This window comes from Acipenser ruthenus, chromosome 49 (genome assembly GCF_902713425.1).
Source record: "Acipenser ruthenus chromosome 49, fAciRut3.2 maternal haplotype, whole genome shotgun sequence".
NCBI lineage: Eukaryota > Metazoa > Chordata > Actinopteri > Acipenseriformes > Acipenseridae > Acipenser > Acipenser ruthenus.
Window position 1 is genome coordinate 933,848 of NC_081237.1, and position 23,729 is coordinate 957,576.

General features: G+C 40.2%; 1 protein-coding gene and 1 long non-coding RNA gene across 7 annotated transcripts in view; one reads left to right on the plus strand and one right to left on the minus strand.

Moving 5' to 3' along the window:
• The window catches only part of LOC131721844 (uncharacterized), a 33,335-nt gene extending 29,460 nt beyond the window's left edge, over window positions 1-3,875 (minus strand). Inside the window, exons 1-2 of the long non-coding RNA XR_009319930.1 lie at window positions 3,780-3,875; window positions 3,266-3,417 (exon numbers count right to left, since the gene is read on the minus strand). This is a non-coding gene — a long non-coding RNA (uncharacterized LOC131721844). The remainder of the gene's footprint in view (window positions 1-3,265; window positions 3,418-3,779) is intronic.
• On the plus strand, window positions 1,852-23,283 carry LOC117401297 (HEPACAM family member 2-like). Of its 6 annotated transcripts, none has more exons than XR_004544328.3 (7): window positions 1,854-2,143; window positions 6,465-6,782; window positions 7,383-7,655; window positions 9,835-9,930; window positions 10,935-11,017; window positions 22,089-22,125; window positions 23,096-23,283. XR_004544328.3 is itself a non-coding variant. In XM_034001868.3 (7 exons), the coding sequence occupies exons 1-6, from the start codon at window positions 2,086-2,088 to the stop codon at window positions 22,110-22,112; spliced, it is 813 nt and encodes a 270-aa protein (XP_033857759.1). In that variant the 5' UTR covers window positions 1,854-2,085; the 3' UTR covers window positions 22,113-22,125; window positions 23,096-23,283. The 6 variants fall into 6 exon arrangements, 3 of the variants coding, with proteins under 3 accessions (XP_058870865.1, XP_033857759.1, XP_033857760.1); XR_004544329.3 differs by having other exon boundaries at window positions 23,100-23,283; XM_034001868.3 differs by having other exon boundaries at window positions 10,935-10,978.
• Window positions 23,284-23,729: the final 446 nt, after the last annotated feature.

The window sequence follows — 23,729 nt, forward strand, 5'->3', positions numbered from 1 at the left end:
TGTGTTCCTGATTAGAAACTGCATGTGTTCCTGATTAGAAACTGCATGTGTTCCTGATTAGAAACTGCATGTGTTCCTGATTAGAAACTGCATGTGTTCCTGATTAGAAACTGCATGTGTTCCTGATTAGAAACTGCATGTGTTCCTGATTAGAAACTGCATGTGTTCCTGATTAGAAACTGCATGTGTTCCTGATTAGAAACTGCATGTGTTCCTGTCTGTCAAGCTGCTGCTTATTGTGTCCGAATAAACCGTGTATTCAAAAACGGTACATAAAGTCTCTGCCTACCTTCTTTCCTGGGTTCGCTACAATATAATGCAGTGAGAAGAACGAGCAAAAAACAAAACAAAAAAAATCCCAAAACAGATTTGTTTGAGGCAGTATGTGCATTTAAAATGAAATCGCAGCTGCACAAACCAGGTCAGAATTTCTGGTTTGGTAATTTCGTTTTTGTTTTTTTGTTTTATTGTTTTATCACACGCTTTTTTTGTTGGCACAACTGGCAACCGGCAATAAGATTAGCTCCCCATTGGCTAATAAACACAATATGTCCCCCCAACATCTTAAGCCCTTTAACAATATCTACAAAGTATTAAACTGTTTATCTAAGCTTTCAGATAATATTATTTAGAATATTCCAATACTTTAATATGGTCCCAAATTGTGCAGGTGTTAGGTTTTCTATCAGAAACGAGACAAGGCATACTTACAAATACTTATAACAAGAGAAAATGTTTTTTGAAGGGTTAAAAAAAAAATTATTAGAAGAAACAAGGGATATTGTAGATTTTGTCAGGCATTTGTTCACACCCAATGGGAAAATGTGATTAGACCGGAAGTGACCGGAAGAGACCTGGGGATGTACAGTTGTGTTAGGGAGTTGTCAACCAAAATAATAAGAATAATAAGCTATGAAAAAGAAGCCACACATTATTAAAAGCTATTGTTTCATTATTTATTTATTTATTTTAAGTGATCATCTCAAGAGAAAAATTAAAAGACTGATGTTTTGGTCCTAAACGATAGATTTGTATTTTATTTTTTGCAGTTTTATAATAACTTGATAGCGTATTATTGAACAACCAGGGAGGGCCTGCAGCCACACACTCTTCCCTCTATGGGTCACATTTTCGCGCTTCTATGCGAGGTTATACGGTAGGACACCGCGATCATTCTAGGTAGGACAGGCTTGTCTTTCGAACAGCTGATTGGTTAAATCACTCTTGAATGATAAAGGAAGGTGGTTCCTTTCCTGGGTCCAGCCAGTAGGGTATACTCTTCTCGTTCCAGCTCACTTCCAGCTGTCTGATTGGCTGAGAGCGCGGCGTATCACCGTTTGGCGGAGGGTTCTGTCAGAGATACTGGCTGCATTCGCGTTACTCCTAAATAGTCTGCGTGTGACGTCAGGGTCTGTGTAGACGGAGCGCGGACAGCTTTTGGGAGGTCAGACGCCAAGCAGACCTTACGAACACGAAAAAGACCGATTTGTTCCGATTTCCCCGTGACATATTTCTGCTCCTGTCCTGTCATTTGCGTTCTGCATGATTTTATGCAATTGTTTCCATGGAGCGATTTGTAATTGTTGCTGATTATGAAGTTTTGCTCTGACGGATTTTTGTAGTATGTAGTATAACCCACCTTTTGACTCACTGTGTATTATTATCTCCAGCATTGACTCGCAATGAAATGTATGTATAGTGAGTGTCCATAACATCTTAATATTATTAATGTAAGACATTAGTGGAAAAACAGTGGTGATTTATCTGTCATTCACACCCCCATCCTAGGTGGCGCTACCACGTTCACGAATCCTGCATGTGGTTCTCTACGCCCTCTTGCACTAGTGGCGCTCTTCATTGTTTTGAGTCGGGTCTGCTCCAGCGCAGCACGTTTTAGAATGTGCAGCGGGTGCGCAGACTCTGCGGGCAAGCAGTTTGCGTTGCTCGGACAGGGTATGCGCGCAGACTCACGTCATTTGAACGTGAACGCACCCTACATTCTTAGTATCTCTAGCTCTCTAACTTAAGTATCTTAGATTATCAGCTACCGCTGCAGCTTCAGCTGCTCCAGCACACATCCTCATCATGGCTGAGGAATGTTACAAGCGTGGGATCCGGTTATTCGTGCTCTCAGCACTCACAGGTACCTGTTCAATAACAACAGCAGCAGCATTGTATGTGATGATAATACTTTGTGTTTATCTTACACGTTTCTTTTTGACTGTTTTAAACGGTTGTCGAGTCACTCATTTCCCCTTACTTTCGCAATATTGCTGGAAACGTTCTTGCGGGGTATTATAATTGTAGCGAAAAGCCCACTAAAATATGAGCACAAGTCAACTTATAACGGGGCAAGTGACGTACTTCAACACATACTAATGAAACAAGGTATACCTTACACTTGTCTGGGGATACACACAAAATTCATTATACAAATCGTTTACATTGCAGTGCTGCACAGCTGAGTGCTTCCAACCTGAGTCATGAAACATGGGTTGTGTCGCAGTATGTAATTTAAAGTGCTTTAAAAAATATATACTCTTGTTATTTGAAAGCGAAATCGAATGTCTTTAATCACTGCATGCCGAACATGGACATTGTAACTAACCTCTTAGGTACGTTTAATTGTTTTAGACGTCCTCTTGAAAGATTACACAAGTTAAGATGTAAATAGCCTGTCTGAATAACATTAGCTGCTCATTTAGTTCTAGTAATCAGGTGAATTGAATGTTTGCTTATTCAATAATATAGAGAGAGTTCGAGATCTACCATTGTCTGAAAAGGTGATGGTTACCATAACTTTTATCATTTCACTGAAACTTTCAAAACGTTGGTATGAATGGAAACCGTACACTGGTACTGACTTTGTTAAATACTTGTCCGCGGTAGCTCTTGGTTTCAATCTGTCTCGGACATTACAAGGCATAGTCCGCATATATCCCGGTCGCGTAGTTATGAACAGATTTAGACGTGCACTTGTGTATTTCGGTAAAGAAAGTATTTCAATGCCAGTGATCTATTAGGGAGCAGCATTTAATGTCAGACCCGAGGGCTGTGACTCAGTGTCTAGTCGTCACGTACACAGCAGTGTGCGACCAAGCAACAGTGTTGCCAGATCACAAAAAAAAAAAAAACTCCTCTGTCCAAGGTAGAAAAAAAACTCTAGATTTGGACTGGAACCCTCCAGATTTTTTATAAACAACTAGTAGTCAGCATTCCTTACTGTATTTTTGAACAAATTTCAATAATATGCAAATAAGCATACCTGTGAAAGACATGCTGTTCAGGTTGATTGGTTACTCTAAATTGTCCTCTGTGTGAGTGTGTGGTGCCCTGCGATGGACTGGTGTCCCGTCCAGGGTGTGGTTCTGCCTTGCGCCCTGTGTCTGCCGGGTTAGGCTCCGGCTCACCGCGACCCTGTAAAGGATTAAGCGGTTAATGATAATGGATGGATTTCTTCCGCAAATATATATATTTTTAAATCAACATAATAAAGGATAATGATGGTAAATTTGGCAGAATGTTGTGTCTTTGAGTATGTGAGTTAAGTGTACTGTACCCCATTTTTCTGTAAACCATGCAGGCCGAAATGTGGTAAAGGCTTAGGCCTGTTACTATGTGGCGAAGGCCTGTATTTGTGAAACTAGGCTCTGCACAACCGGACTACAGTAAGAAAGTTAAAAATAAACAGGAATTTTTATTCCAGCGGTATCATGAACAAAATTAAATATCACAATTTGATCATTAATTCAAATATAACAGTTAAGATTTTCATTCACCTTTGAAAGCATCTTCAGCTTCCCAAGCTTGAGTGTATTTCTGCTTGTACGGATGAGCCAATGCGATGTGGCAATGTGCAGTAAAGAACTAGACAGAGACAACCCGCGCCCGCCTGTTAATCTCTCCCCCCCCCCCAGTTTTGCAGATTGCAACATTGGCTCTTCAGCTGGGATTGAAGCGTTTTTTCTCATATTGGTACATCTTACTTCTACCACTACGTCTGCCATATATTTGTAAAGGGAATGCTTGGGAGGGGTTTAATTCATCTTAAATTTGAGCATTTTTAATTAAGAAAAAAAACTCAAAAAAATCCAGATTTACCTTTAAAAAAACCTTTGTTAAATTGTTACCTGAGCATGGGGAAAAAAACTCTAAATCTGGAGGGAAAACCTCTGATCTGGCAATACTGCCAAGCGAGCATCACTCACTCACTTCTCGTAACCCGCTTCATCCAGTACAGGGTCACAGTGGGTCAGAGCTCATCCCGACAGTCACTGGGTGCAAGGCGGGGTACACCCTGGACGGGAACCCAGTCCATCACAGCCAAGAGAGCAACGGTATTTTTAAACAGCCTCGCAGCAAACACCATCATATACTGTTTTATTTATGATTGACACTACTTATTTTAAGATCATTAAAAAAATAAGAGAAACTGCGAGCTTCCAGGTTGTGCCATGTGACAGGATATGGAACATTTCTGCTGATTTTATTCTGGCGCAGTAATTTAGAATAGAGCTTGAATAAAGTCAGTGTTTTTTTTTCCCATTCTGTGCATGTGGTTGTACATCAGGGGTTTATAATTCTTGTCCAGGAGGCCCACGCCCGTTGTGTTTACGCCTCCAAAATCCTTTATAGTCCATCTCAGAGTATCTGAACAAAAAAAAGACTTGTCTCATAAGGCTCGGTGTGTCCACACACATCATTAGCTCACCTAAGTTAGATCACCACATGTTGCACTGTTTTTTTTTTTTTTTTTTTTTTGCAACCTCGCGCAGATTGAGCCGATCAGATCTAGAAAATAGTCTCTCTAATATCCCTCTTGTTTTCTTACGTGTTATTATGGCTCGTTTCTCCAAGTCCACACATTTTTAAAAGAATGTTTGTAACACGTATTGAACATGGTAAAAAAACTAAACAAAAAAAAGAATATTAACTGTAATAAGTATAATAGGTTTCTGGATTTAATTCCTTATTGCTCTCTCACCAGGAGTTTTTCCTATCAGTGCCAAGTGAAAGGGAGTTTTTCTGGCTAACAGGTTTGATGCCAGATAAACCTCTTTTACAGATGTCCATCAGAATAGGGTAATTGCAAGAGATCCAGCTGTTTCCAAGGAATTATCACATATAATGACATAATCCATTCTCAGCAAGAGAGGAAAATTAGAATGGGAATTAGAATTAACAAGGAACACACTAAGAACTCATCTCTTATTAATAATTTCAGTCCATAACTGAAGTAATATGGTAGTATCGACTTATAGCTGCACACCTATTGAACATGATAACAAAAAAAAAAAAATAACGTGATGGAATGTAAATGTGTGTCTTCAGCTATAATAAGGGGTTTCGTCTTCCGGCTTTAACTCTTAGTGTTCTGTCTGCCCTTTAAGCTTGATCTAGATTTTGAAACCACCTAATTTTTATTGATTAAAGTAGTAAATAAATGAATTAGAGTTTCATAATGTCATCTCTACTCTGAATTTGGTGGGACAGACTTTAGTGTGAGACTTTGCTCCTCTGTTCTGGTCTCAGTGAGTGAGTCTCATGACTCAGGTGGTTTGAAACAACTCACATTCCATACAAAGGTTGAAACTGAAAATCTGCAGGCCTCCTGTACACATTATAGATGCTACGGAATTGATTACTGTTTCATATCAATCCTCTGCCTGCCAGTTTGAGAGTCTTCAACCGTTTGCATGAAAAGGGTGTTCAGAAAAAGACGCTATAGTTTTAATTAGTAACTAATTTGAACTGGAGCATCTTATTTTTTTCTGAACCACCTCGGTGGTTATTGTTAGTAGATTGTTACTTTTCCGAATTCAAATTTCTCCTTTCAGTAATTAAGTACAAAACATTAATTAATAAGCCTACATCAGAAGAAAACAATCTTGTTCTTTTATTCTCCCCTTGCACTAATCCCAGAGTGCACACAGCGCACACTGAAACTACCGGCTGCTCGCCTCCCGTTAAATGAATGAAAGACCAAAGCAAAGTAAATGAAACTCGTCAAACCATGGAAACTCTTGAATCGTAATTGACCACGTTGTTAAAAAGGAGTCCGATTTTCTTCTTTATTTATTCCAGTGCTTTATTCCAGTCTAAAAAGCTACATAAGGGAATCCAAGGGGGGGAGGGATATTTTAATGTCGTCTGATAACTACATTAGTGCTGACAGCCTATTCAAAGCAGATTCTTAAAGTGACAGGAAAAGAAACCGTCAATCGCAAGTTCATCTTACAGATTACTAAAATAAACCCTTCTAACATCAGCTCGAGTCTCATGTTTCCGAAATGAGTCCGCTAACCATTTTGAAATTTGGGCAGAAAGACAAACCTGTAAAATACCTAAATAAAGTTGGTGCCTGTTTGCCTTGCCAGTTCCTTGTTCCTCGTTGTCTTTGTTGATCATGCACCATGCACTCGGGACTTTTCATTTTCAGACTTTCTCTTTTGTTTTATTCACAGCACTGTGCAAAGCAGATGAATTTCTGGTGTATGGAGAGAGGCAGTCTTCTGTAATTGTTCCCGGATTCAGTGATTTGGAAACGAGTGGACGTTTAAACTGGCAATTCTCCAGCCGTAAGACCAGCGCGGCTATTCTGGATTATGTCATTGGAAGTGCGGAAGCCAACATCAGTCCCATGTACAAGAACCGGGTTCAGTTTTTCCCCTCCAACGCATCAGTGCTCATTAAGGTCTTGCAGTACAGTGACGAAGGCAACTACACCTTGACAGTGCAGGGCGCTGTAACCAAGACAAGAACCATCCTCCTGCAAGTCCTGGGTAAGTAGCACCGATGTCCGTTTTTGTTTACCGTTGTCGAGTTTTGAAATTTTGAACCCTTTCAAACGGTCAATTGCCTATTCGATTAGTATTTTTCTGGGAGAACGACACTGAGGGGATTGACTCTTGCGATTGAGGAACGGCTGCAGGACTTGGTGTGTTGATTAGTCGGCAGAAAGGGAAGAAATAAGGACTACTGAATGAGCTGATCGGGTTTTCAGGGTTTTGTCTCTCTTTTGCTCTTCAATTCCAAGCACCAGTCGCCTCAGTCTGTGTTGTTCTGTACCCCCTGCGAACATGCAGTACTAAGTGTAAACACTGGTTCACTGATATTCAGTTCAGCTTTCCGCTGTGCCTCCCCACAGACTCTGAATATAAGTTTTGAAAATATTTTTTCAGAGCTCTGTTCTCTACAGTCTGTGCAGCACTGCTAATACTTTCACCCCTTGTTTTTTCTCCTTCTCAGACAAAAGTCTTTTAATAGACAAGCAGTGATATTGTTGGGGGGGGGGTTATAAGCTGCAAGAAAACCAGAATCAAACAATGTAACAAATGCTGCTTAACCTTTTCACTTTTCCTTTTGCTCTTTCTTTGGACCAGGACCACTGTCCGACCCACTGATTTTCAGTTATGAGCGCAACTCCTCCGTGGTGCTCAGGTGCTCTACGGTTTCGGGGTCACTGTTGACGTTCAGCTGGGAGAGAGGGGGCTCCACTCTACATAACGACACCAAGTACAATCTGATGGAGGACTACAGCGCTCTCACTTTCACCCTCACAATACGCAACCTACAGAAGTCCGACTGTGGGAGCTACAAGTGCAGAGTGTCAAACCCGGTATCTGTGAAGGAAAGTTCTTATGACTTGTCCAGTGGTAAGTGTCTGGTTTTTAGTTGCGGTATGCGGTTAACCGAATTAAAAAAAAAAAAAAAAAACGACACCGAACTGGAGCCTTAACTATAACAGGTTTTTTTTATTTATTTTTTTATTCCAGACAAGTCATTCACGAAAATTCGCCAGCGTACCTAAAGCCGAGGGGACACTAGTCTACATGTTGCTAGAAATATGTAGAAAGGGAGATTTTTTTTGTCGAAAGTGACGTGGAAGCTACACTTTGTCAAAGGACTTTTGATTTTGTAGAAGCAAGAGGAGGCGTTGTGCCTCCCTCAACTAGGGCTAAAACTGCCGTTTTGTAGTATTTTACCCGCGCTGACAAATGTTTCTGCATTTGTAAACTGTGCTTCAATAAAAGTGAGTGCCAATCATGGCAATACCAGCAATTTAAGGAGACATTGACAGGCAAAACACAAGATGCAGTCAGTTACATGTAATAGTCGCCATTAACCTTCTGGTTGTAACTTCTCCTCTTCTGATCACAGCAGATCACTGTCAGGAAATGTGAAACAGCTGATAGGCGTCAACATTAGATTAAAAAAAGTTGTAATAGTTTATGCGTTCATTTCTTTCAGGAGCAATTTACCCGTCTTATATTAATTTCCCAGATTAAAAACTAATGTGTTGAAATTCTGCACAAAATGGGTCAGTAGTAGCCTACTGAAACATTTTGTGTAGCTTTTTGCATTGTCTGTGTGGTATACTGTGCACCGCATCTTTGAAAAAACCCGTGTGCGTTGTGACATTGCATTTAACTTTCTTTTGTATTTTAATCCTCTTTGAAAGTGTCGGTAATGCCGAATTTGTGTTAAATCCTTTGAGTATAGAGCCCACTGTTGATTAATTTGACGGCCTGCGTGGAGGTCTATAGCCTTCAAAATAAATAAATAATGCAAAACCAAATTTGTGGGAAAAGCTTTGAGTATAGAGCCCACTGTGTGCCTCAAACATTCCAATACAGAGTCTGTGCTATAATGAATAATATAATAATATAGCTGTGCAAAGATAGGTGGTTTGAAGTTGAATACTGTGTAGAACCCCTAGTTGTTGTTAACCTGCAAGCATGTCTTGCATGCTGCTACCTTCAGGGAAAAAAAAAAATCAAATACCAAAAATATAATAAAACATGTCTCAAAATAATAATACATTTTACATTAGAGATCTACTGATAGTATCCAGTGTTTCCTCACTAAATTTTGCAATATACATGTAAATAACAAATATTTTCCTACCAGATAGTTTTTTTTTTTTTTTTTTTTTTTTTTTTTTAAATGAAAACCGAACCATAACCGAACCGAACTGAAATTTCCAAAACTGCACACCCCTAGTTTTTAGCCAGGACACCGGGGTTAGTCCCTCCTACTCTTTCCGAAATGTGACATGGGATCTTTAATGACCACAGAGAGTCAGGACCTCTGTTAAACATTTCATCCAGAAGACGGTGCCTCCTACAGGACAGTGTCCCTCTGTCACTGTACTGCACTGGGGCATTGGTTTGCTATTTCCGGTCCAGCGGGAAGACTGCACCCTACTGGTCCATGAGTATATCGCAATAACTACGGTCAAGTTCACATTTCTAAAGAGCCAACACACCAAGATTCTTGAAAAAGTACATGGGACTTTCAATTGAAATATGAAAATGTGAATTTCTTTTTCAGGAATTATGCAAAACTAAAACTATTGCATAACACAGAAGTTTTTTTTCTTTTTGTTTCTTATACAGTCAAATGAAAAAGAAAGGTATTAAATCGATATACATATGGCAGATAAGAGGAACGGTCATAAATCAAAGCAATTCCAAGAACCTGCATATTGGTTTTGTTTTTATGCTTGTGCGAAATTTATTTTAATCTTAAGTATGCTTCATTCTCAGGATAAGGGAAGTCATTCATGTGGAATTAGTGCTCGGTCTTCTAGACAACTAATTTATTGAGCATTTGAAGCCTGTATAATAAGCTGTGTATACCATTATGTAGAGGGAAAAAAAAAGGTATGTCATTCTTAAATTGAAGAAATATACTATTTTCTCAAGCGTTAATGCAGATTCTATAGTGAAGGATAGGATTCTGAGAAGAATGGTAGGTGGAATTATGGCGTCTGTAAGAGAAATGATATTGACGGGCTTTTGTCTATGATGTTGTGTGTGCTTTCTTTCCCAGGTGACGTGTGTAGGCAGGAAGTGTACCTGCAGTGGTTGGTGCCTGTCTGTGCCCTCGTGCCTTGCGGGCTGTTCCTCATTGGCTCAGGGATTTTTTGTGAGTGCTGAATCTTCACAACCCTGTAATCAGTATACTAAAGTCAATCATCCTCAGTCCTGGCCCTCGAGCCCCAGCCTTGCAGGTTTCTTGCCGTTTCTTCAACAACGGGTAGCTTGTTCCAGTCTCACACAACCTTTGTGTAAAAAAATAAAAATAAAATAAAAAATAAAATAATGTGCCTCCTGTTCCTCAGAACCAGTAGTGAAGAAGTCTGGTTTACCGGCCCTAATTGGTGATTTTTCAGGCTAGGTGATAGTCAATATTCCTGGCTTATTTCTCTGCTGATATTCAATGATTATAAAAGACTTCTGCAACTAGATTGCTCTCCTAGGCTATAACAGATATCAAAGCTGATAGGTTACCTGGTATTATAAGATGGCTGGCAATCTGCAAATCCAGTCAGAAAACCTGCCTGCCAAACACAAATTGTAATCCCAGTACTGTGGTGTCTTTCGGTTCCTGTCCAAGGTAAAGTCTTCCTGTTAGGAGGACAGTGTTAAGCACATGTGCCTTCTTGGCTTTCATATTTCTCATTGAACATTGGGCGTTTCTCAACCCGGTTCCTGGCGCCCCACTGTGTCTGCTGGTTTTCATTCCAACTGAGCTCTCAAATACACAAACCCGTAATTGAAGTAATAAAGTGATTAACTAGAGAGTTTTTTTTTTATTGTTTTCAGTAACCAAAACATTTGTTGGGAGTTTGGTTAAGGTTCAGTTAAGCACTTAAGCACTCCGTTGGTCAAAAACCAGCAGACACAGTGGGGCGCCAGGAACAGGGCTGATAAACACTGGAGTATTCTCTCTTTAGAGGGAATTCAATCCGCCCGCTAAGCACAAATTATAAATCTGTACTTAATAGCGGCTTGATAGTTTGTAACAAGGCACCTTTCTACTATTTATCAAACCAACCGCTATTAAAGTTGCTGTTAGCGGGTTGGTCAAAATTTTGATTTAATCTGGCCTTTTGTTTAGAATTTTTTTTTTGTTGTTGTTTTTTTCAGATTTCATTAAGAAGAATATGAGAGAGAGGCATGAAATGAGCGAGGTAAACAGCGTTGTGTGAAATGTGTTCCTGCGCAAAAAGGTATTTGGGCAGCATCGATCGTGACACAGTAGCGGTCTCTTCTGGCATTCTTTGTCGTTTTGCCGGTTGTGATTTACATAAGGGGGGTTGACATCTTGGAGTAGAGTGACCTCACTGTCATGTTTCTCACAAATATTACTGACATTCGGGGTAAAAAAAATGACACGGCTTGAAATTAACTTTTCCTTACACATGAGGACTAGTGGGTGGCAAAATCCACTGGTGCCTTAAGCCCACCACCCACTGGCCCCGCGGACCCTCCACCCAGTGGTGCCGCAGACTTTTCACTGGCCTGGTATAATGTCGGTTGATAGTGAAGTCTCAGCAATCTGTACGTTTATCACTTTCTGCTCTTCAGCCCTTCGAGAGAGTTGTTTTGAACGACTGAAAATCGTTGTGTGAACAGCCATTACCAAGAAAAAAAAAATGTTGTTTCTTTTTTACAAGTTTAGTGTATTCCACAGCTGTAATGCGTCCCGACTTTAATCCCAGTGTGTTTCTCTCCTCACTACCTGCCTTTAAAAAAAAAACCATTGTGTGATCAGCATCATTTAAAAATCTCCAGTTCTGGCAAAGCAAAGTGAAAGATTCCTTTAGTTATACAATCGATAAACCGAACCGATCGCCTTTAATAATTTCCAAACAGTCAATCTGTCCAGAGAAGCCCAATTGTTTAAAGGAGATATTGGACTGGAGTCAAATTCAAAGCAAATAACAGGTCCCGATGTAGATATTTATATTCTGAATGCATTCCTATTGTTTACAATTAAACAACGCTTTGCAATTAGAAATATTAAACAGTGTACTAATTCATGACATTATCGCATGTTGACCTTGCATTCGAGCCAGGTACCGGATGTTAGTCTACTTTGAATTCCGGAACTTGGTAATCATTGTACAGCCGGGTTTGCGCTCTGGATTACGGCAAGCTGCGTTACAAATACCTGACGGTAGATGGTACTGTAGAATACCTTGCAAGCATGTATCATGTTACGTTTATGTAATCATTTTGTAATCATTTTCATTTGTGCCAAAATTAGAAAACAAATAAATAAATACAATTCGAAATAAATAATTAAATAAATTAAATAAAAAACAAAATAAATACATACAAATATGTTAACAGGTGCAGAAGTGTCATTGAGAGCTACAGAAAACATTTGATTGCAGTGATTGCCTCTAAAGGTTGTGCAACAGAATATTAGGTTAGCAGTCCCATCATTTTTGTCCATGCCATTTTCATTTGTTTTATTATTTACAATATGTTGAATAAAAAATCAAAAGCAAAGTCTGATTTCTATTAAATATGGAATAAACAATGGTGGATGCCAATTACTTTTGTCAGTTTCAAGTTATTTCAGAGAAAATTGTGCATTCTTCGTTTTTTGTGGAGGGTACCAACAAATTTGAGCATGTCTGTAAATATAAAACAAAATAAATACATAAATAAGTAGAAACTGAAATATATTTAATAATTTATCTATTTATTTATTTATTTACTTATATATTCCGTTTTTTATTTCGCTTTTTATTTAGTTTTTTATATCTATTTATTTCATTTTTTATTTCTTTATTTCTTTATTTATTTCGTCTTTTCATTTTGGCACAATCTTTTCGAGCTACCGTCAATCATGCTCGATGGGCGGGACAATAAGTGAATCTGTGATCTACTAACTTTGCCTGGTAGTAGTGCGGAGAGGTGTGCAGTCAGGGCTACAGCGTCGTTGTTGTACAGTTTCAATGCTCTGAATATTCCATACGTTACAAATGTGTGCAATATGACTTATAGGAGTCTTTTCCTAGAAAAGATTAGGGAGCTTTTAATTCAAGTTAAATGTGGGTCGGTAAATGACGACTTTATTTAGAGTCGAGTAGATTGACTATTGGAAAGAATAGGGCAGATATTGGCATGTACTGATGAAAATATTGATGATGGTGGCAGAACTAACTTGCAGATAATTCACCATCAAATTCTACGCAGTACCAGTGACGACAGTATAGCAGAAGAGTCCGCAGCGGTAGGCCAAACTGGGACGGGAAAATCTGGACGTCCCAATATATTTTTACCAAGGGAGCCCTCTCCGCACTAGTGATGTGCAGTTCGCGAACGAATCGTTCTTTTTGAATGACTCACTACAATGGGAATCGGATCAGAGTCCCCATTGAATCGGTTCTTTTGATTCACCCTATGAACAAGCTGCGTGGCACACATGGAGTCGAGTTACCAGCCTATCAAAACTCATGAAGTGATTCTTTACCTCTCGAGTCTGGCTGATTTGTTCGTTGTAACAATGAAACCGGGTTGTCGCTCAACTCGTTGAATGTTATGAAACTGAAGACCGTATGTGCCATGTTGGATCCAAATTCCTGCTTACTTAGTGCATGATAAGAACTCTGTGTGAGCCAAAATGGTGTCAGTTACATCCTCCAGACCACAGCTATATATCTATGATCCAGACTGTGTGTACTTTCTTTCTAGAGAGCTGCTTCACGCTGTAAGGAACTCAGATTACAAGTTTGTGCACCAGAATTTCTTAAAGTTCTTCTTAGTTTACTATGTACGTAACCTTGTGTAAGTCTGCCAAACAAATAAATAATAAAATTAATCACTACTAGTTGTAGCCTATGTGTGTTTGTTATACACATACAAAATTAATCATATCTATAGTTAACTATTTTGCACAAATTATGATTAATACTTCTAAGTCATCTTGAGTAAAATCAGCCAAATTACTAAATACTACTACTACTACTACTACTAATAATAATAATAATAATAATAATAATAATAATAATAGAGATATACACCTAATTTCTAAAATAAATAAATACAAACATCTACTGGTATTGTAATGTTATTGTACCCAAGGCTTAATTATATAACTTGTGATTACATATTGTGATTACATGACGATTTACAACTACGGATAAATATTTTATAATTTAATAATGACGACGATTCCCCTTAGTCCACAAGGTGACACGTAGTATCAGCTACGATACAACGACTTTTTAGGATGATATTGCACATTCTAACGGATGACGTTCTTAAACGTCTATTATATTTTACATTATTAAATATACATTTTCTAAATGTTATTTTACTGTGGTAAATACTAAATATATACACATTTAATATTTACACATATCAGTTTATATAAAATGTACATGTTGCGGTTATGGGTGTGCTTCAACGTGTGATTGATCACATGACTATAAAGGTTTACTGGATAGAAGAGGAATTGGGCAAACAGCGTTTTGCTCTGTGCTGAATAAATACCACGGATTAGTTCCACAAATACCACTCGTTCGAGCCTCTCTTTTTTTTGTTGAGAAAAACAATGAGTGACTCCAAATGTATAGAAAAAAATACGTAAGAAATGCAATTGACTTTTTTTTTTTAAAAGATGAAATTAAATTCGATTGATACTGATGGCTAAACAATGCTAATGGTTGAAACTGTTGTTATCTCCAGTATTCTAAATATATATTATTATTTTTTGTCAAACTATATTTAATTTAATATTTATGAACCCAGACAACCAAATATAGATTCTCCCTCGCTTTTGTGATGTGCAGTTCGTGAACGACTCGTTCTTTCCGGTTCAAATAAACCTACGTAAACAATCTTAATGCGGTCTACATTGATTGGTTTTGTGTCATTGAATCAGTGAATCAAATGAACGAAATGAATCGATTCACCAAACTGAAGTGAATCAAATGAATCGAGTCACTAAAAGGAATCGAACTGCCCATCACTGCTCTGCACTACTACCAGGCAAAGTTAGTAGATCACCGATTCACTTATTGTCCCGCCCATCGAGCATGATTGACGGTAGCTCGAAAAGATTGTGCCAAAATGAAGACGAAATAAATAAAGAAATAAAAAATGAAATAAAAAACGAAATAAAGAAATAAAAAACAAAATAAATACAGATATAAAAAACGAAATAAAACGTGAAATAAAAAAACGGAATAAATAAATATAGAAGTAAATAAATAAATAAACGAAAAATACGTAAATAAATAATGAAATAAATAGATAATTTATTAAATATATTTCAATTTCTAATTATTTCTGTATTTCGTTTTACATTTATTTATTTATATTTGTATGTATTTATTTCGTTTTTTATTTATTTATTTAATTATTTCGAATTTTACTTATTTATTTATTTTTTAATTTTGGCACAAATTATCCTCCATAGCGTTCGTCATTGCCTTGTAACCTTTGCACAAGTTATAATCCAAAATTGTTGTCTGGTCCTCCATATTTGAGTGTTAAATGTAACTCCTCAAATAGATCATCAACTTAATCGTATAGTTGCTATTTAAAACAGCATTGAATATTTGTGTTTAAAATACAAGACTGCATTTGTGACGGTTCCTATATCAAAAGTATTTATACACCTAAAAAAACAGGTATGTGTGTGAGAATGTTAATGTGACAAAGCAGCATGAGCTGGGAGTTGCTTTGACACTTGTGCATCGCGAACCACGTACTGTGTATAAATAAAATGATCCCAGGCTCATGTTAGTTATCCTCACCTTGTTATACAGAGTATTAGACATTTTCGATTAAGCTAAAAATAAATAAAAGACCAAAATAATACATGCGCTGATCAGAACGGCTTTCGAAAACAGAGCTACCCCAGGAATGCTAAACGCAATGAATATGTAACAAACTTAAAATAAGTGTTGTTATCTTAACGTAAAACATTAACATATAGAACTTTATTAAACATCTTACCACTATTTTTTTAAAACCTCTGCGTGTTTGAGACACTTTCCCACATGTAGATTTGATAAAACTTTTTCCTATGAAAAAAAAAAAAAAAAACTATTGGGAAAGTATAAAATTAACCAGGAACTTAGTTTAAGGATTGAACATAAATTACACAGGCTGTACTAATACAGTAACGTTAGCTCGTTATGACTGGAAAGATGCTACTGAAATACAGTTTGTTACACACACAATTATACTAACAATACTTTACTATTTTACAATACTAAAAAAATACATTGTAATTGTCAAAGTCATTCGAAGAAAGGCATTCCAGCATCTGGTGAATGGAACCTCCCATTTGAATTGGAGCTCAATCCTCAATATTTCCCTGTGACACCGGCTTGCATAACTTGCCTGTCATTCAAACTGCTGGTACTGTGTAATGGGTGGGGAGGAAGGTAGCTCACAAAGAATTATGTGGTATGATTTATTATTACCTATTATTATTATTATTATTATTACTACCGTGATTTTTTTTTAGATTGGGTAAAACAAAAAAATATATATATCTGAAGAAGCCGCAGGCAACATTGGAGGGTCTGGCGGCGAGCCTCAGGTTGGGGACCACTGGTCTAGATAGATAGATAGATTAAAACTTCAAATAAAGTCTCCAGTAAGCGCCGGGTCCAGTCGCAAATATTGTAATAATATAATGCGCTTGATACTGGATATTCCCGACAATGCGCACAAACAGCTGTACAGTGAGTGACTGCACCGTGAGGAAAATGTGGAGCTTGAGCATTATAAACTAATAACTGACAGCGATGGGAAGGGAACACTCAGGATTAATCTGGGACAAAGCTACCATCATTGCAGCGCAAATAAATGATTATTATTATCATGGTAGATCTAATTCTGTGTTTTTTTTTTTTAAATACAAATTCCTGCTTCTGCTTGTTATTTAATATAGTTTTGCATGCCTCTTGTCTAACAGTAAATATAATCGCCGGTCTCCAATATGCGCCGGGTCTGCTGACAAATATTTTAAATTAAGGGCGGAGGCGTTTTAATATTGTTTAATATGTTTTACGGTAGATATTTTACAGACCGTAGACTGCTTTCGTAGAAGACCTGACACAGTAACCATTTTCGTATCGGAACTAGAGTTACAAAGCACTGTTTCCACACGGCATATAAAGGGTGAGACACACACGATTTAAAGACTGGACGCGGGATAGACCAGCCTTTTTAGGCACCTTCATGTACGTGATTTTGTAATACATATTTTGACGTTTTGCAGAGGATTTGATATAAATGAATAGCATGAGATGGACACTTTGTTCAAAAATCACGATGAGGTACAGGGTATTTTATTTTGACTAATCTCAACTGTGGCCTTTAACTCAGCAGAGAGCATAAGATGAAGATTGGGTTAAGAAACAGTTGCGGACTGATTACATGTTTGCATTAAAGAAAGTGCTAGTGAAATTATAACTCTAATCTGTTGATTCCGATGATGAAGGCTGAGTTTGCAGCCAAAACATCAGATTGTTTTTTAATTGTTTAACTAATAGATTTTTTATTTATTTTATTGCTATGAGCGAGACCTTTTTTTCCCTTTTATATGAAAACTACAACTACCAGAAATGAGAGAGAGGCTGTCTGAGTACGTTGGACAGAGTAATCCAACAGCTACAGTTAAATGAAAAGAAAAAAATATATATTATTGGTGAACCAGAAAAATAGCATGGGAACGGGGATGAGTCGTACACACAAAAAAACAGAGCTGAAAACAACAGCAAAACGAAATCGGAAATTGTAATGCGGCTTTGGAGTAGTAGAAATTAGAAAAATATAGAAAAAATGTGTTTGAAATGCAATGGAAATAAGTGACATGAAAAAAGTATTAAGGATTTACATATGAGGGGTACATATGCTGCATGTACAAAAAAAACAAAACAAAGAGTTCAAGAGGCTAAGAGAGACCTCCCCAGGAAACATTTTAATTCGGTCTATAAATTCCTAATCCAGGTTTCAGGAGGTACAGAAAACACTTTTACAACTGATGCGTTTAAACGGTTTATTGGAATAATGAAATACAGAATAAAGTTGTCGTCTCCTTTGGCTTAACCCGCTTGGATGGAGGGAGGACTACCTGGCCGTAGAGACGAGGTAGTTGGGATTCCCCCACACAGACTGATGAGTCTTTGTCACAAAGACGGCCGGAGTGGGTGGTGTCAGACCAGAGCCAGGAAATAAATAAACAGAGAGATGGGGTTTTGGTGAGGCTGAACGCGTGATCGCGCTCAGCATTTAATAAACAGAACAGAAAATAAAAGGTTGGAACAGACAAAAACACTGGACACGGCACTATATGCCAAAATAAAAGGACAAACAAAACGAACTAAACAGTGCACAGACAGACAAACACGGTGAGTGAAAACACTTATCTTTACGCTTTTGCTTTCTTTTACTTTCTCCTTCTCTCTCTCCCGTTCTCCACTCACCGAACACCTAACCCCGACTGAATGAAAATGTGCATCTATATATACTGTTGTGCTGGGATTCAATTACTAATTAATTATTCACTTGAATCCCAGCACGTGAATTAATTCTGTGCAACCCCGTGCTCGCATATTATATTTTAAATGCACGTGCGTGATGTGCAATCCCGTGCCTAAATACAAATATACAATTTAAACACACGTGAAACACAGACCTGTTTATATCCTGTGTACCAATCTATACACCAACATTAACATACGCACGCATACATACATACACAGAACACACAAATGCACACAGGGGCGGGGCACTTTGCCACATATACCCCCCCTTGTGCGCAGCACACATGGCCTCAACGGCCACCTCCCCCCTTAAAAATCCAGCAGTCCAGGACAAAGTCTCGGGCTGGGAAGGGAGGCTTCAGTGGGCCCATGGCTGGCCATGCTGTCAGCACCCCTGCCGGTAGTGGCACGGCTGACAGCATGCTGGTCCCGTCCTGCAGCGAAAAAGCTGCGGGGGCAGGTGGTCCCCCGACCTCCCCCTTCTTCGTAGCCGGCAGCTCCCTCCTGTGGGGCTCCGGCCACAAGAACTCCTGCAGCGAAACTGCTGCTGGGGAAAGTGGTCTCCAGACCTCGTCCCCCTTCTTCGTGGCCGGCAGCTCCCCTTTCTGGGGCTCCGGCCACCGTACTCCCTGTGGAGGTACGGGCAGCAGAGGCAGCTCCTGCTCCTCTGCTCCGGGCGGTGGTGGAGGCAGAGGCAGCTCCAGCTCCTCTGCTCCTGGCGGTGGTGGAGGCAGAGGCAGCTCCAGCTCCTCTGCTCCTGGCGGTGGTGGAGGCAGAGGCAGCTCCAGCTCCTCTGCTCCTGGTGGTGGTGGAGGCAGAGGCAGCTCCTGCTCCTCTGCTCCTGGTGGTGGTGGAGGCAGAGGCAGCTCCAGCTCCTCTGCTCCTGGTGGTGGTGGAGGCAGAGGCAGCTCCAGCTCCTCTGCTCCTGGCGGTGCTGGCTCCCTCTGCTGTGGCGGCTGGGCATGTGCGCGCCGTGCTGCCTTCAGCAGCATAGCGAGAGGCTGCTGGGGGACACCAGCATCCTGCCCTTCTCCCCCCCAAAAATTTTCAGGGGGTTGAGCCTGTAACCCCTCCCCTTCCGGCTCTTGGGGCTGAACCAGCAGGCATTTTCCCTCTGCTGGTGGCTTGGGTCCCAGGGCTGTGGAAGCCCCGACTTGCCTCCCTTTGGGCTGTGGACACACCGACTCCTCCCTTTTGGGCTGTGGACGCACCGACTCCTCCCTTTTGGGCTGTGGACGCACCGACTCCTCCCTTTTGGGCTGTGGACGCACCGACTCCCCCCACTCAGGCGTAGGACGTTCGGGCTCCCCCCACTCAGGCGTAGGACGTTCGGGCTCCTCCCACTCAGGCGTAGGACGTTCGGGCTCCTCCCACTCAGGCGTAGGACGTTCGGGCTCCTCCCACTCAGGCGTAGGATGTTCGGGCTCCTCCCACTCAGGCGTAGGATGTTCGGGCTCCTCCCACTCAGGCGTAGGATGTTCGGGCTCCTTCCACTCAGGCGTAGGACGTTCAGGCTCCTCCCATTTGGGCTGTGAAGGCAAAACCAGCAGGCATTCACCCTCTGCTGGTGGAGATGGGGACAGCAGGTACTCACCCTCTGCTGGTGGAGATGGGGACAGCAGGTACTCACCCTCTGCTGGTGGAGATGGGGACAGCAGGTACTCCTCTGCTGGTGGTCCTGCTACCTGGGCTGCTGTTCCATTTATGGTTGCCTCCAGGTAGCTGAGGACAAACTCCACACCTTCCTCCAAGGTGTTTGGGGTGTGTTCCTCCTGATAGGCCTCCCATCTCTCACTGTCCATCATCCACAGGGCCCGGACGACTATGGGCAGAGACTGGGCCTCCAGCCCAGCATTCTCCAGGAACCAGCCCCGCAGTTTGATGGCGTCTTCTGCCATTGACTTTTTTTCTTCTTTTTTTTTTTCCCCCAAAAACAATATTTGTAATCCTTTATATATATATTTTTTTTAATCCAGACCCCTCCTGGTCTGACGCTTGGAGGCGCGGCTATCCCACGAAGACACCACGTGTCACAAAGACGGCCAGAGTGGGTGGTGTCAGACCAGAGCCAGGAAATAAATAAACAGAGAGATGGGGTTTTGGTGAGGCTGAACGCGTGATCGCGCTCAGCATTTAATAAACAGAACAGAAAATAAAAGGTTGGAACAGACAAAAACACTGGACACGGCACTATATGCCAAAATAAAAGGACAAACAAAACGAACTAAACAGTGCACAGACAGACAAACACGGTGAGTGAAAACACTTATCTTTACGCTTTTGCTTTCTTTTACTTTCTCCTTCTCTCTCTCCCGTTCTCCACTCACCGAACACCTAACCCCGACTGAATGAAAATGTGCATCTATATATACTGTTGTGCTGGGATTCAATTACTAATTAATTATTCACTTGAATCCCAGCACGTGAATTAATTCTGTGCAACCCCGTGCTCGCATATTATATTTTAAATGCACGTGCGTGATGTGCAATCCCGTGCCTAAATACAAATATACAATTTAAACACACGTGAAACACAGACCTGTTTATATCCCGTGTACCAATCTATACACCAACATTAACATACGCACGCATACATACATACACAGAACACACAAATGCACACAGGGGCGGGGCACTTTGCCACAGTCTTCCAAAGGGGGGGGCTGTAAAGGGGTGATGGGGTGGTGGAGGGATGCAGATGAACGAAAGCTAGGGAAGGAGGGGAAAAGCTGTGGTATTTATCCCCTATCCGGGAGCGAACTTCAGTTATAAACTCCATAAAACGTCCTCAGATTCCGAGATTCCACTAAAACGGATCCAGCTTTGAGAAAACTTTGCGTCGCTAAAATAGCTGTCCCTATTTTTTGCCTTTCTTGTCGCGCGCCTCGAATGAAACAGACCTGTGGGGGTCATGGGAAATGATAAGGTAATTGTTCACGTGTATAAGGAGTTATTCAGTCTTTCTTTCTTTTACATGTGACGTGTTCGAAGGTCATTTTATAGCATTGATACTCATAAACTCATCCCCTTAAGCCCTGAGATTCCTGGGTTATGCCACTGGGTCCTTGTCATGAGGATTAGCATATTAGCTTGCCAGCCACTAAGTGAAGACTCCAGTTCTCCCAGTGTGAGTGTGAGCCTCGTGTACAAATGATCATCTTTAAGTTAAGGTTTTTCATACAGAGCAGGCAAGCTTTTAGGTGACTTTGACACCTGTTTCTGGTTCTTAAAGTTAGCAGCACCTATTACTTCAACCCCATTGCCATACTTAAACAATCTTTCAATTCAAACAGCCGAAATTCCAGAAGTTTGTAAATCTGCTGTCGTTCAGACTCTTTTTAAAGGGGGTGACCGATCAGATCCCAGTTGCTTTTGGCCAATTTCTGTGTTACCCCTACGTAACTAAAGTAATGGAAATATTTTTAAACCAAAAACATTTTTGAGATAGTAGCAAGATATTATCGAATGTGCAGTCTGGTTTTCGTTCAGGTCATGGGTGTATGGCAGCTGCTCTAAAAGTTTTGAATGACATAGTAACAGTTTCAGCTGCTGTCTTTTGTAGAGAAGGTTCCTCTATCTCCTCATGCTAGATTCAAGTTAATTTTGACAATGTGCTGAAGGCTTTTTTCTGATTTACACCTTTTGAATCCCAGTAAAACCAAATAAGTGTTTAATAAGAAAGATTCCACTTGATTATGGTGATGTCATCTGTAAACTGCTCTTGGAAAATGACCCTTTTTCTGAAGTTGCGATGCACTGTTTCTTTGTTTTTATACAGGAAACAGACCACATCAACCCCTGAAGCTGATGATACGGTGTGTTGACTTTTGATACGACCAGGGCAGACACTTCAAACAGTTTTATTCAGACCCTTTCGTATCCAGTCGGTGAAATGAGGTGTGATTAAAGGCGCCTTCACGCTGGCAACCTGGGTCAAATTTCCTGCTAGTGTGAAAGTACATATCCAGGGTCATCAGTGTGTTTCCCCCATATGGATAGCAATGCCAAGCTCCTCAGAAATGTCAAGCACAACACCTGGGTCAGGAAAGGCAAATTGTACAATGCACACAGGTTCCAGTTCCAGAGAGGGCAGACATAAGAGGTCATTAAAAGACAATGTCATCATTCTATGGAGGCGATTGTTCTTTGGAGAAACTTGTGTCCCAGCATGAAATTAAATAATTAAAGGAGTGGTGGTTTCATGTAAATGTTGCTCCTTTCTGTATAATTATGTTTGTGCGTTGTGTGCAACCTGCTTGTTCAAGCTGCAGTGTGAATAGCAGAATACAGACGCTATGACCAAGGAGGCTGAATGTTGAATGTTAGGGGAAAAGGCCCTTGAAAACCAGGACCGTCCTGTTTCAAACTCCAGTTCTGTCCCTGACTCACCAAGTTTGACCTTTCACAACTTGTTTCACTTCCTTGTGCTTGGCCCTTTGGGTGTGATTTAGTCATGTTCTTAGTGACTCTGCAGCAGCTGTTGTTGATGTGTGATTTCTGCAATCTGCTAAATGACAAAATGAAAATGAAAAAAGAAGCAGGAGATTAGCAGCCAGACACACAGATCAAATGCTTAAGCCCTTTTATACTGTTCTCTTTACAAATGTAGAAGCTACGCAGTTGAGGTCCAGAAGTTAACAAAACAGGTTTGTTTTTACACTGGCTTTGTCGAAGGAAGACAGACATGATCCGAGTAGGGGTATCCAGGCTTTATTGACGATGAATCTTGTGAAAACTAAGGTCATGGTTGATAACCTAACAATGTTTGTGTTGGTTTTGTTCCAGATAGCTTCCTGCATTGCTTTCACTGATTCAAAAGCCTGTGAAGGACTTCCCCTCCCATTGGATCACTCCAGCAAAAAACAGAGATAAACGCGGAGTTGCCTTGTGCCACCCAGAAGGAAGAATTGTTTTGTTTGTTTTTCTTCTTCAGTGTTTCCAGTTGATTTACGCTTTAAAGTTGGCATACCCAATTGTCTTCTCATCGCATTATTTTCTTAAAGGGATTGTGATTACCATTTCATGAAAATATAATTATCAGTACTAACCACTCCATTTCATTATTGGTATTAAGATCATGTACCGTTTTTATTGTGTGTGATTGCATTCTGGAGCTCAAATTTAAAGATTAAAAATATGAAAATGCCCAGCGCCTGGAGAGCGCATTCAAGTCTCTCATGCCAGGCTTCGAGTGACGTCACGGTACCAGCAGCTCAAGAAGCTGCTACCACAAACGCAATGCACTGTTTCCCGGGGTGCTTTGGAAAAGTTTGTCATCCGAGTAGATGGAGCAATAGTTGAAAAGCTCCAAGCGGTCGCTTCAGTCTTAGCAGTATACATTTGTATGTTTTAATCTTTAAATTTGAGCTCCAGAACAAACGGTACAGGGTCTAAATGCTACTAAGGAAATAAAGTGGCA